A 14,157-nucleotide genomic window follows, 5' to 3' on the forward strand; every position below is an offset into this window, starting at 1 on the left:
GTGTTTTTTCATATTGAAGTATTCTGGAGAGCCGGTGTATATTAATATTATCACTATTAGCTTTCTCACAGAACAGACAAAATGATACTTTCACGTTCAACTGTCTTATCAAACATTTTCTGTCACCTTCAGGACATTGTGAACCCTTTTAAAAAACAACATATGGCATAATAAAACACATAACTCACAACGCCTCACAATTTGACTAATAAAGAGTCTTTTATTGCAACCCACATTGTTGAACATGTGTGAAACATGGATAAACATGCATGTAGCCAGAAAACAGAGAAGACCTGAGCTACAGGACATCAAGTGTGCTTTTTGAATAGTGTGAGCTCACATTTGTGATGTGATGATTTTACCGCGATACAGCAAAATTTTTTTTTAAAAAAGGACAGAAGTGAGTTAAGGCTTCAGTAATGTATGCTACACAGAGATCCAAGATACATACACTTTTCCTCAAAACAAAAAAACAAATGCATTTAAAAGAATATTTCACCCAAAAATGAAAAAGACACCCTAACGTTGTTTCAAACCCATTTAACTATATATCTTCAAATTATATCGCGATTAATCGCATTCAAAAAAGTTTTTTGTTTACATACTATATGTATGTGTACTGTGTTTATTTAATATGTATATATAAATACACACACACACATACAGTATATATTTTGAAAATATGTACATGTATATACGTGACCCTGGACCACAAAATCAGTCATAAGGGTCAATTCTTTGAAATTGAGATTTATACACCATCTCAAAGCTGAATAAATAAGCTTTCCATTGATGTATGGTTTGTTAGGATCGGACAATATTTGGTCGAGATACAACTATTTGAAAATCTGGAATCTGAGGGTGCAAAAAAAATCTAAATACTGAGAAAATCATCTTTAAATTTGTCCAAATGAAGTTCTTAGCAATGCATATTACCAATCAAAAATTAAGTTTTAATATATTTACAGTAGGACATTTACAAAATATCTTCATGGAACATGATCTTTACTTAATATCCTAGTGGTTTTTAGCATAAAAGAAAAATCAATAATTTTGACCCATACAATGCATTTTGGGCTATTGCTACAAATATACCCCAGCGACTTAAGACTGCTTTTGTGCTCCAGAGTCACATTTATATTCTTATAATTTATATTATATATAAATATATTTAATATAGAAACATAGCATATTTTTCTTAAACATATACATGCATGCGTTTGTATTTATATATACATAATAAATATACACAGTACAGACTCATATATTATGTAAACAAAAACTTTTATTTAGGATGCGATTAATCGCAATTAATCGGTTGCAGCACTACTTAAAATAAAATTCAAAAGCCGCAAGTCTTCATGCTGCTTCTTTGCATACAATTAAAGTTCAAGCTACAAAAAATGCATCATAAAATGCGCTACATTTACACTCGTACAATAGTTTTCTGTAAGAAACAGACCAAAATGTAATTTATTTACTGCTCTCAAACCTCATTCACAAAAGCATTCAGATTTCACGTTGCGAGGGGTAAAGTTTTTGGCCAATAGAGGGTTCAATTTTGCTCTGTTCCTCACACAAAGCTTTCATATTATTTCGGAAGACCTGGAATTATAGCGCACAAGTTGTATGCACTACTAAATTTAGCTTTAAAACTTCTTTTTGTGTTCTACTGTTTCTGCCACATGATTAAAAAAAAAGGTAATTGTCAATTTATCAAACAATTGTGGTTTTTCCTCAATTCAAATTTCATGTCACAATTCTGACTTTTTTTCCTCAGAATTACAAGATATAAACTCAGAATTTTAAGATATAAACTCAAAACTGCAAGATATAAACTCGCATTTCTGAGAAGAAAAGTGAGATGTAAACTGCAACTGAAAGGAAAAAGTCAGAATTGTGAGATAAAATGTCGCTTTTTTTATTTTTTACAGAACTGCAAATTAAAAATTTATTTTTTTAAATTCCGAAACAAAAAATATAGAATTTCGAGATGTAAACCAGGAATTGCTAGAAAGTTTATATCTTGTTTATATCTCAGAAGTGTGAGAAAAAATGCTGAATTATAAAATAAAAAGATGCAATTACCTTATTTATTTTTTTACTCTTGTGGCCAAAACAGTCTTCCATAAATAACAGCATGCAGATTTGAGTCGACGCGAGGGTGACTAAATAACAACAATTTTAATTTTGGGGTGAATTCTCCTTTTAAGTGAGAAAAGTTAAGCTGGGCTCTCTACAAAACAACTTCATAAAATTATTCAGAATATATAATGAATCATTCTGCCCATTTAAATTACTCCCTGCACAAACTCACAAACAAATCGGACACACCAACAGACATTCTACTATTCATATCATGTGCTAAAAACATAGGCAAAATGTCTGAAATAACACTTTATACACAGCCAAAGACTAACTTATCGAAACGGAGAAGACGCTTTGGTCAACTTGAAGTTCCTTATCAATGTTTTTCAGGATGGAGTGAAACACACACACACAAAAAAAACAAAAACCAGAGCTAAGAATGGTTTCACCCATTTGAATACTCACTCACAATTTTGACAGGTTTGTCCTCACAAAAGTTTATAAACATAGACCGTCATCTCTTTATACAGATTGATGATGACGTTAAAGTCTTCTGGACATTTGAACAGTTCAGGGAAAAAAAGAGAGGCAACACCTCAACAAAGTTCAGGTAGTACTGCGTCTAGATCAGCTAGGATGCGTCCACCTCTTCAGCACGATTCCTTCAATTTACCCAAAAGCCGCCAACCATCCGGACCAAAGGAAGGAAACAGTCTGAGTCTGTGACTCTCTCCGGCGAGGGTCAGATGCCAGTTACAGGAGCAGCGGTTTGGTTCATCTCTGGAGGTTTGCTTCAGCTTCAGCGCTTTCTCAACCTCACTCCATTTTAGACATCTCATACTTGGTAGTCATGATCTCCTGTGTGAGAAACAGGCATGAACCAGTTAAACTCTGCGGACCCAGATACGGGTCCAAAATCGCGTTATGCTTTATTTTTATGCTTCATTTACATAGCCTTCCTTATATGGTATCAGCCCATATATGGGTTCATTTGAAAGCTTGGAGTGTCTTCTTTACAAATAATTTTTTTTTATATATTCATAAAGCAGTAAAATTAAGCTTAGAAATGTATTCGTCCCACACACGAATTTCCGCCTAACCATTGCGAATAATTTGTATGAAGAATGTGTATTTTATATATTTTTCACAAAAAAGTCAAGTCATATATCACAAGAAAGATCTCATTCTCAGGAATTTGACGATGTAGATTATTTCATTGTGTGACAATCACAGATCGAATGATCCTTGATAGAATCGCAATGTAAAATTTTGTCATCTCTGAGCGAATTTACATTTATGCTCGTAGCACTGCTTCAGTCAGCCGCAAACAGCCACAAATATCTATATACTCTATATTATCTATTAGATTAGGATCTCTTCTTTCAAACAAGACCATTTTCACGTTTCTGCGTGCTTTCATCGGTGAGATATATAGAGTTTTGTCCAGGTTGCGAAATAGACAGAAAACAGGCGCTCTTCATATCCAAAGCGCACACAGCCAGCGTGTCTGATGTTCTAGAGATCTGTCTTCGGTTGTGGACTGCAATTGGTCAGATTACATGTCTGTCAACTAGGCGGCCATTTCAGAGCTGTGAAATTTGACACCTCCCACTAGAGGGGGGAGAGGGGGGTCTTCACATCCGGGAATGTACCTCTGGGGGTTTTTGGTCTCTGTAGTTCTTGGAATGTGTTGAATAGTGATGGGAAGTTCGGATCATTTTACCGACTCGGACCTTTGAGTCTCGTTCAGCAAAATGAATGAATATTTTTTCGAGTCATTTCGTTCATTTTAGCTAAATATAATTAAAATGTTACGTGTTACTTCCCTAACATGTCTACTACTTACGCAAACGTTGATCACACTACAAACAATACAAAACTGCTATAAGAAACAGAAAAGATGAATTCATTGTTTACCTGGGTCTTCAGTCTATGATTAGCTCACCTCACCTTTTATCTGACAAGTCTTCGAACGACTCAAACCCGAAGACTCGAGAGATGAACTAATCAATTCTCTTTCCAGCTCAGACTGCATTGGTTAAAGCTTATGGGGCTGTCACGTGATGAACGAATGACTCGAATAACCCGAAGACTCGAACCAGGTGAACTACTTGACTAATTCCAGTACAGAACCTATAGGATGTTGCGCATGCGCGACTGAACGAATCACTCCCCGAGACGACTTGTTCTTCCCGAGTCATATTAAAGATTCGTTCAAAATGAACGAATCGTTCAAGAATGACCCAACACTAGTGTTGAAGGCGCGTTTACCTCACGGAAAGGATACTGCACACGCGGCTCGGATAATATCAATCTATGATAATCATATTACAGGTTATATATGGTGAAGGCGGCGCCGTGGAGAGGAATGAACGCGCGTCTGGGTAAGACTTTGAGCGTGTGTTTGCATGTTTTTGATATTTTAATCATTGTTTTGAAACGTGATAGCACAGCTAGCAATCTGATACACTGTTTATTGACAGAAATGTACAGTACATTATGCATTTCAGTGAATATACAGTAAATATACATGGATTATTACAGTGTTGTGTGGATGAACTGATATGTGTTTGTTTGACGCGCTGAATGCTTCAGATAGCTGCCAGCTAGCAAATTAGCTCCGCTCTGGATCAGGGATGATGCAATGTTGTCATGGAGAGATGCTCTGGATACAGGAGTGAGCTAATGAGGTGAGAGATGCTGTGAATCAGTATCCCAATACAGAATGCATATAAATGGAATGATATAAAGCTGGAGGATATGGATTCTATTTTAGATTGTGATAAACCAGATATATTTTATAATGTAGACAGTCTTGTGCATCCTGAAATAATTAAACATTGTAGAATACACAATATGTGAAATTTGGTCCAATTCGCTTGTGCCATTTTGCATATTACTACTTAGAAAAACATAAAAATGAAACATAATTCAATTAATAATCAATTAAAGTGCTTATGGCACAGAGTAAAATAGGATTGTGGGGTTAATGTGTTTTATAAAGCCTGTTTTTGCAAAGGAAACTCACCATGACACATTTAGATGCAGAAATAGACAATTTCACTCACTTCACATATAATGTAATAACTCCTGTTTAGAAGCTGTTATTTGAAAGATTCTTTTTTTCTGGTACTTTTCGGCATCTAGTGGCATCAAACAAAGTAAATTGCAGAGAGCTGGGCCTAATAGAACCTGAATTACAGAATTTCAAAAAAATAATTTGTTTTAAAACTCCAAAAGCGCCTATGTTTTGTTTTGTGTTTATTGTAATATTTGAAAAATATATAATGTTATTTATAAAGACTTACACTCATATTTTGTAGTTCAAAGGGTTTTCTTTACAATGAAACAATTTTTTTTCCATTTCCTCCATTGTATGCGTGCGTGTAGGATAAACATTTGAATTTGAGTATGTCAAATTTAGGCGAAAATACCAAAAAACACCCTGAGCTTACACTCATTCATGATGGCTGATGTAAATGTTCCACAAAAACATGAAAGTGAATAAAACAATGGAAACTAGACAATGTTATTTTAGTGTCACAAGATACTAAATATCACTAGATACTACACTGATGATTTAAATATTTTGAATGATTTATTATTTTTATATTTCCCATGTTCATTTTCATATAAAATTTTAGTTATGTTGCTGTTTTGCCATTTTTTTTGGTATTTCTATAGAGTTTTGTTAATTTTTTATTTCAGTTTTAGTTAAAGGGTAAGTTCACCCAAAAACGAAAATTGAGAATTTTCATTTTTGGGGGAACTAACCCTTTAATTATTTTAGTACGTCAAATTAAACTAAATGAAAAAGTTTGCATTGGCAACTAGCTGAAATAAAATACGTTTTATTATGTATTTTAGGTGAACAATTATTTTATTTAAAGTAGTGAAACTGTATCCCCAACATATCCCATTTCAGAAGAACACGGTAAAGAAAAACTGAGACTAAAACTAAAAACTTAAAGTTACATAAAGAAACAGCTATGATAGAAATAAAGTTTGCATACCTCATCTGAGTCAAGAAGAACAGGAAGAGCTCTGAAAATAAAAGCGAATAATTGCGTGAATAATTACAAATTTACATGGGTAGGGTTTACCCTTTTCTTGCTAACAGCAGAGGGAGTATGTATGTATGTTTTTGGCCATGTCCACACGTACGCGGGTATTTTTATAAACGTTTTCCTTCTCCCCTTTAAAAATAAATATCCGTCCACATGAAAATGCAAACGCATGCTATGAAGCACTGTCAAGAGCATGCCAAACCAACAGGTGGCGATATAATCTCAATCGTAAAGCCATGTTGGCCAATCAGAAGCCTGAAAAAGTCTACAGTAGGCGGAGATAACAGCGCAGGCGCCGATGTCACAAGCCAAAAACTCCGGTTTCGCTTTTTCCAGTTTTTGAAAATATTCACCCTGGCAGGCGTTTTCAAAAATGTTCGGTTTCAGTGACCTGGTGCTGCGTTTGCGTGTGGACGAACGACCTAACTGCGTAGAAAAAGCTGCGGTTTTAAAAATAACTACATCCATGTGGACAGGACCTTTGTCAAACAGAAAGCGACCTACATATCAGACAGAGAGGTCGGAATATTCTCCTCCACCCACTTCAAATCTTCATCCTGAAACAATCAAAGATTTTATTATATTAGGTTACTGTAAAGGTTATGTTTTATTATATAACATTTGTGATATTTACTATTTTATTTATTGAGGATTCTCTGCTGAATAACAAGTTCAAAAGAACATAACTTATTTGAAATATAAATCTTTTTAACATTATAGGTGTTTTTACTGTCACTTTTAATCAATTTAATGTAATCTCGCAGTATAAAAATGATTTCTTAAAAAAAAAAAATTGTAAGATCGAAAGAACAACTTTAAAATAATACAAAAATAAAACTATACGGGACAGTTGATTTAAAAATCGACACTGACCGGATTGGCTGCTGCAGGCTTCACCGTTCCATTGGTTTCTGTCTTAGCTGCCCTCAACTTTATCCCATCAGCTGAGGATGAATATGTGCATATTAATTAACCCACGATTTTCATATAACAAAGTTTCCATACAGTGCAATAACCTACAGTGAAAACCTCAGAAAAGTGTGACTGACCGATGTTTGCAGACACCAGGAACTCTTCAATCTCCTCATCGTCTGAGTCATCAATAAGCGGTGTGAACGCATACCTACACACAGAGCACATGGACGCTGCTGTAGAAGATAGAGAGCAAGACAGCTGACTAGGATTTGGAAGAAACACCATATCTTCAGTATGCTTGCCTTTGATTGTTGGCAGACGGCCTCCACAGAAACATGATGACCAGCAGTATGATGGAGAAGAGGAACCTCCAGAAAGCATCATCCACCCACAGCTCCATCCAGTCCTGCTCAGAAACACACAGGAACCCGTTTTAAAACTTCTGGTTCTGCTCCAATCAGAGCAGAGCTGTAAACTCAAAGAGCTCAAATACTCACCGCCTGACAGTCTGCTAACCGGAACTTCTTCGTTGTCCAAACCATGAAAATGATGGAGCCTGAAACACGCCACATATCAGTCACCTTGACTGGGTTTAACTATTGCACTGTACTCAGCAAGATTTCATGCTTTTACTCACCGAGAATAGCAAAGATGAGCGTGTTGGTGAAGTGTCTGTACAAAGACAACTTCACTGGGTTTCTTCTGAGTTTCAGAGTCTTAATGGTTTGTGCCAGACTGACAAATATGTGAGATATAGTCAAGGAATTGAGTCACTGACTTATAGGACCATAAGACTAGGAATATAACAAGTTATTATTAACCTAATAATTCCTATGTAGCATGCTGTCAATTACCACAGACAAAATAATAACATGAAACCTACATTCACTAGAATAGACTTGTAATAAGCAGGCAGAACTACAGAATAATGTTGAAAATATGCAACTACCACACTGTTTCGACTGTTATATTTATTATATTATGATATGCATATTATTTATAATATAGTTAAATGTTATATATAATATTAAAATATTATGTTTGGCCATGCAGTGCAGTTGTGTTGGTTTACTATCAATAAAGTTTGGGGTCAGTAAGATTTTTGAAATATTTGAAATGTTTTCACCACGGCTTCATTTATTTGATGAAAAATACAGTAAAATAGTAATATTCCGAAATATTATTACAATTTTAAATAACTTTTTCTATTTGAATATATTTTAAAAAGGAAATGTATTCTTGAGATTCAAAGCTGAATTTTCAGCATGATTACTCCAGTCTTCAGTGTCACACGATCTTCAGAAATCATTCTAATATGCTGATTTGCTGCTCAAGAAACATTTCTGATTATTATCAGTGTTAAAAACAATTGTGCCGCTTCATAATTTTATGAAAACTGTGGTTTTAGTCAGGTTAAATTTTATTTGAAATATACATTTTAAATGTCTTTACTGTCACTTTTGATCAATTTAATGCATCCCTGCTGAATAAAAAAATATATATTTCTTAAAAAAAAAATCTTACTTGACCCCAGACTTTAGAAGAGTAGCATATTTGCAGTGCTAAAATGCACCATCTTCCATCGGATATTTACAGTAAGCACATGCTGAAAAGTCTATGGTAATCAAGAACATCTCACATAGGCATAGATAGAATGCCGAAAAATTTTCAATATTTTTTGTTGCATCATGCTTAGTAAGAAAGTCTTCAGGTCTAAAGGGCAAATAAGAAAATAAAACAAGAACTCCATAAATAAGGCATCATGCAGGAATAAATTACTGCACAATAGACAGACTATGTGGGGGCAAAAACACACACACAGCTTCCCAAAAGGATATCCACCAACACAGAGAGGAGTCAAGCAGAGCCAGGGGAATGTTGGCTAGCAGGGCCTGGTCAGAGTCTTTAGCCTGAGAGAGATGCACAGAGGTGGGGAAAAATAAGGAATGGGGAAAAATAAGGAATAGGGAACAATAGGAACAGGTCCTTCACCACTACAAAAACTGAAAAACGAACGACAATCAAACTAAAAATTACACAAAGGAATAAGCACCTTTTAAATGTTTTTCAACTATATGGTTATAGTCTGCAAGAAATAATTAACATTTGTAAATGACAGAATTAGTTAAAACAGTTCACCCAAAAATTTAAATTCTGTCGAGAAGGATTAATGCTGGCAACCAAACCTTTTTGGTTCCCATTGACTTCCGTTATATGGACAAAAATACAATGGAAGTCAATGGCAACTGTTTGGTTACCAACATTCTTCAAAATATCTTCTGTGTTCAACAGAACAAAGGCACTCTCACACACACACACACACACACACACACATATACACACATTCGCACTCTCACACACACACACTCACACACATATACACACACTCGCACTCTCTCTCGCGCACACACACACACACACACACACACACACATATGTGAAGAGTTTGGTTCCAAAATGGGGAAAAATAAGGAATAGGGAACAATAGGAACAGGTCCTTCACCACTACAAAAACTGAAAAACGAATGACAATCAAACTAAAAATTACACTAAAAGGAATAAGCACCTTTTAAATGTTTTTCAACTATATGGTTATAGTCTGCAAGAAATAATTAACATTTGTAAATGACAGAATTAGTTAAAACAGTTCACCCAAAAATTTAAATTCTGTCGAGAAGGATTAATGCTGGCAACCAAACCTTTTTGGTTCCCATTGACTTCCGTTATATGGACAAAAATACAATGGAAGTCAATGGCAACTGTTTGGTTACCAACATTCTTCAAAATATCTTCTGTGTTCAACAGAACAAAGAACGTTGAGATGAGGGTGACTAAATGATGACAGAACTTTCATTTCTTCATAATCGAACAGGCTTGATAGGCCCATCGGAAGGATATGAACCAGATAGCAGAAGAATCAAACACAGCTAGTATAACGTATGTGACGAGGGCTGGTCCATTATCTCGACCCTTACAGATCAACACCAATCACACTCATTATTGACAACAAATAAAGTCTAAAAATGACATCTCATAATTGACGGTTATTTGACAAAATGGCTGTTTATATTATGCAACTGCATAACAAAATAGTTCAAAAAGAACCAGGATGTCAGCTTTACCCCAGTGATCCTCAGAATGCCCTCAATTGCAGCAAATGCGAAGTAAAGCACACCCAGACCCACCACTCTGTGCATGACGGTGCCTAAACGCGGCCTGAGAAAACACAAAAACATCATTGTCATCTCACGCTCTCTAAAACCACCCAAACATGATAATTCATAACACCTCCTCCGGTGAAAAAAAGTTCATCCCCTGTTGTCCTCTCACATCAAAATATTTATTTAGTATTTAATAATACTATTGTTTAGAAACGTGTTTTGCTTGATCTGTACATATTTCTCTCCTGATTCAGACGTGATTACTTTTTTTTTTTTACTGGAGTAGGTAATATTATGGATTTGGTTTGAAGTTAAAAACGTCTTGATGGATTTGTTTCTTACAAACACACAGCTTATCGCTTCACAAGACATTAACTGATGGACTGGAGTGGTGTGGATTACTGTGATGTTTTTATCAGCTGTTTGGACTCTCATGCTGACGGCACCCATTCACTGCAGAGCATCCATTGGTGAGCAAGTGATGGAATGCTACATTTCTTCAAATCAGATGAAGAAACAACCGCATCTACATCTTGGATGGCCCGAGTACATTATCAACAAATTTTCTTTTTTGAGGGTGAACTATTCCTTTAATGATCCTGAAACCTGTCGATCAATGCTTTCATTACTCACTTTACAATGCCATAGCCCAGACTGACGATGATGACGAGCAAACGGGCCAGAGTCCTCTTCAAAGCAGAGATGAGCTCGGCAAAGATCAGCAGACCCTGAGCTGGAGAGAAGACAAAGAGATTCAACTTTTAAACATATGGAAAGCTATTGATCTATTTTCAGTAAACGCCAGTGTGATGCCTGATGCAGACTAATTAAAATGTCTGAATGTCACTGCATTAGACAACAAAATATTGATCCAGGTGTCATTCATTTTTATCAAAGATTCAATTTTAAGGTTTTAAAGAAAGGTTACATATTAAATGATAAAATAATACATCTATCTAGTGTTAAAAATTAAGACAAAGGTATTGTGACACTTTGTGTTTTAAACTGAAAACTCGAAATATAAAAACATATATATATATATTATTACTGTTTTATTGTATTTTTGATCAAATAAATGCAGTCTATGCACTAAAATTACAAAAAGATTCTAGATTACACTATTTTATCTTATGCAATGGCATTCAGACAGTTTTACGTGTGACTTAAATGTCCAAATTAGTTAGGCCATCGTAGGAGAATTTAACAGTTGAAACTGAGGAATAAAGAGTGTATTTTGACTAACATGCTGAGCCCATGTTGTTAGTGTTCTGATATTCAGCACAGAAGACGGCCTTCTCTATCATGCCCAAGAATATGACTCCTGCAATCCAGAACTGGATCCTCAGCAGGTCTTTCCAGTAGCAGGACGCCCAGACGAACCACAGCAGAGCGTACAGGATGTACACCACACACATGACCATGTAGAACTGAAGAAAAGAGAGGGAGACACACATACGAAATCATGCAAAGATATTATAATAGAATTTTGTCCATCAGGAATTGATTGGACTGTTGGATTTAACTGCTCATTTATTATTGAATATAATACATGTAATAAATACATAATAAATTTATAAATGCAATATTTAAAAAAAACAATACTTGTTCATTTTGATTTCATTTTCTCCAAACTTTTCCACAACCCCCCTAGCACTCCTTTGAGGCCCTTAGAGGCTCCAAATCCCGCTTTAAAAACCCATCATAGAACACTAATAAGCAAGTGACAAAGCCGATGAGCATCTAAACTACTTACGATCATGAGAGGCCATTCGGTGACAGAGAGATAGCCATGGGTTCCCTTCATCATAACACTGACTGAAACACACAATTTAGATAAGATAGCATGAGATAAGATCATGCAGCCATACAGAAACAGCTACATATTCAGACATCTACGTAATGTAGGTAATTAGGCCTACAGGTTAAATTCCAGTTGGCATCCTGTTTGCTTGAATTGATCTGCACTACCAGCAGGTAGGGCCCGTCCCTCCAGGTCGTAGCAATCACATGTTCCTTTGCCAACAAAGAAATTATGTGCATTACTCAACAAACCCTCAATCGATTGCTGTTGCCAAATACCCCATATATTATATCTGAGAATGTCTTACCGTTGTTCTATATGAGCCAGCCTCAGCAACAGAAGAACTTGTGAAACTCCCATCCTTATTTTAAAACCAAAGAAAAATATATTGCTTTTTGAGTTGTTTGAAAACAAGTAGCTTTTGAAACAGGATCATTAGTCAACAGTTTTACCTGTAACTCGCCTTCCAACTGAGCCAGGCTCACGGTTTTTGGTTCTGCTTTTGATTTCTGCAGATAAACGTGTAATAGACAACACTGAACCTCTTAAGATGCAATTATGTAATAAAGATTAACATCAGTCAAATGTCAGGAAGTTGAGAAAGAGGCTGAAAACATCACACTTCACGTCACATTTTTGTGATCTATAATTGTGAGCATAGATCATGTTAGTATTTGTTGAATTACCTTTCTTTGCTGATTTTAATCATTTTAAGAAATATCATTGTGTCTGGAAACACAGACAATGTGAGAAAGAGATTTCTATCACATTGTGGTAATGAGGGGAAAATGTGCTTGTAAAATATGCATGCATATTTTATAAAAAACAAAACAAACCAAAATAAAATAAAATAAAAGTTATTTATTTATATAAATAAAGGCCCGAAAATACAATAGGCATCAGTTTGTTAATGCAAAATACAATTTCATCTTTTTTATTTGATAGTAAATTAAATATAAATACACATAAATATTAATAATACATGAAAATGTTGAACTTTTAAATTTTGAAAAACATAAATGAAAAAGAGAAATATTGTTTAGGCAACTAACAGAAATCAAATAAGTTTAAGAATTAAAATTACTAATACAAAAATAAAAATAAAGCTAAATATAAAGTGGTTGCCACACCATATATGTATATGCACTCTCACACACACACACACACACACACACACACATATACACACACTCGCACTCTCACACAAAAACACACACTCACACGCATAAACACCCACTCGCACTCTCTCTCGCGCACACACACACACACACACACACACACACATATGTGAAGAGTTTGGTTCCAAAATGCGATAAACGCCATTTAAAAAAAAAATTTGAGTTCCAGCCAAAATCAGTATTGTATCTGCTCGATATTGAAGTACATTTTTAATTTTACGCAAAATGCGATATCCGCCCGTGTTATTCTGTCACGTTTTCTCCCTATCTTTCCAGACTGCGACAAACACCAGTCTCCCTTCTCTGCAGAATGCGATACATCCGCTCAACCAATCACAGCACACCATATCACGCATTGTAAACAGTAACTGACGAACTACGCAATATTGCGTTCATAATCGAAGATGAATCGCCTTCAATTATGAACGAGATATTGCGTAGCTTGTCAGTGATCTATGGCTCTGTGTATTAAATGCCGCTCCATCTGAAAGCACGTGATGGAGATTTAACAGAACCGGCTTTACTGACGAGATGCGCATGACAATCGAATTGACAAGCGCATGAAAATGAATTTTGGTTTCTGCGGTGGGGAAGAAACGTAAGCTATTAATAAGATTAGTATTGACCAAGTTCAGAGGCTGTCATATGTGGATCAACTTACTTTTTGTGTATTTTCAACAGTTTCAATATGAAAAACAACTTTTATATTGATTCAATGGATTTATTGCATTTCGGGAAAAAATAATCAATTCAAATAATCAATCAATAAAGTTTTTATAATACATTTTTGAAAATCAAAATCTGGATATATATATATATACACACACATACACACACACACATATACACAAAATTTAAATTAAATTAAAATGAAAACTGAAAGGCATCAAAAGCTTATTCAAAATATTAATAAATATGATAGAATATAATAGAATATTAATAATGCT

General features: G+C 35.1%; 1 protein-coding gene across 2 annotated transcripts in view; it reads right to left on the reverse strand.

Moving 5' to 3' along the window:
- Nucleotides 1-2,011: 2,011 nt before the first annotated feature.
- The window catches only part of LOC107597636 (transmembrane protein 87A-like), a 14,991-nt gene continuing 2,845 nt past the window's right edge, over nt 2,012-14,157 (reverse strand). Inside the window, exons 5-21 of one of the 2 annotated variants that reach the window (XR_001610481.1) lie at nt 12,485-12,541; nt 12,340-12,393; nt 12,151-12,244; nt 11,985-12,046; nt 11,475-11,658; nt 10,865-10,964; nt 10,193-10,286; nt 8,909-8,980; nt 7,708-7,816; nt 7,568-7,626; nt 7,373-7,476; nt 7,205-7,278; nt 7,029-7,099; nt 6,660-6,712; nt 6,102-6,132; nt 2,567-2,946; nt 2,012-2,521 (exon numbers count right to left, since the gene is read on the reverse strand). Coding sequence is in view for 1 of the 2 variants with exons in the window: in XM_016288792.1 (XP_016144278.1) it covers nt 2,905-2,946; nt 6,102-6,132; nt 6,660-6,712; nt 7,029-7,099; nt 7,205-7,278; nt 7,373-7,476; nt 7,568-7,626; nt 7,708-7,816; nt 8,909-8,980; nt 10,193-10,286; nt 10,865-10,964; nt 11,475-11,658; nt 11,985-12,046; nt 12,151-12,244; nt 12,340-12,393; nt 12,485-12,541 (1,260 nt within the window). In the remaining variant the exon portion in view is untranslated. Of the gene's footprint in view, nt 2,947-6,101; nt 6,133-6,659; nt 6,713-7,028; nt 7,100-7,204; nt 7,279-7,372; nt 7,477-7,567; nt 7,627-7,707; nt 7,817-8,908; nt 8,981-10,192; nt 10,287-10,864; nt 10,965-11,474; nt 11,659-11,984; nt 12,047-12,150; nt 12,245-12,339; nt 12,394-12,484; nt 12,542-14,157 lie in introns of both variants that reach the window. The other variant, XM_016288792.1, reaches the window with a different exon arrangement.

The sequence above is a fragment of the Sinocyclocheilus grahami genome, unplaced genomic scaffold (assembly GCF_001515645.1).
Source record: "Sinocyclocheilus grahami isolate Dianchi unplaced genomic scaffold, SAMN03320097.WGS_v1.1 scaffold234.1, whole genome shotgun sequence".
NCBI lineage: Eukaryota > Metazoa > Chordata > Actinopteri > Cypriniformes > Cyprinidae > Sinocyclocheilus > Sinocyclocheilus grahami.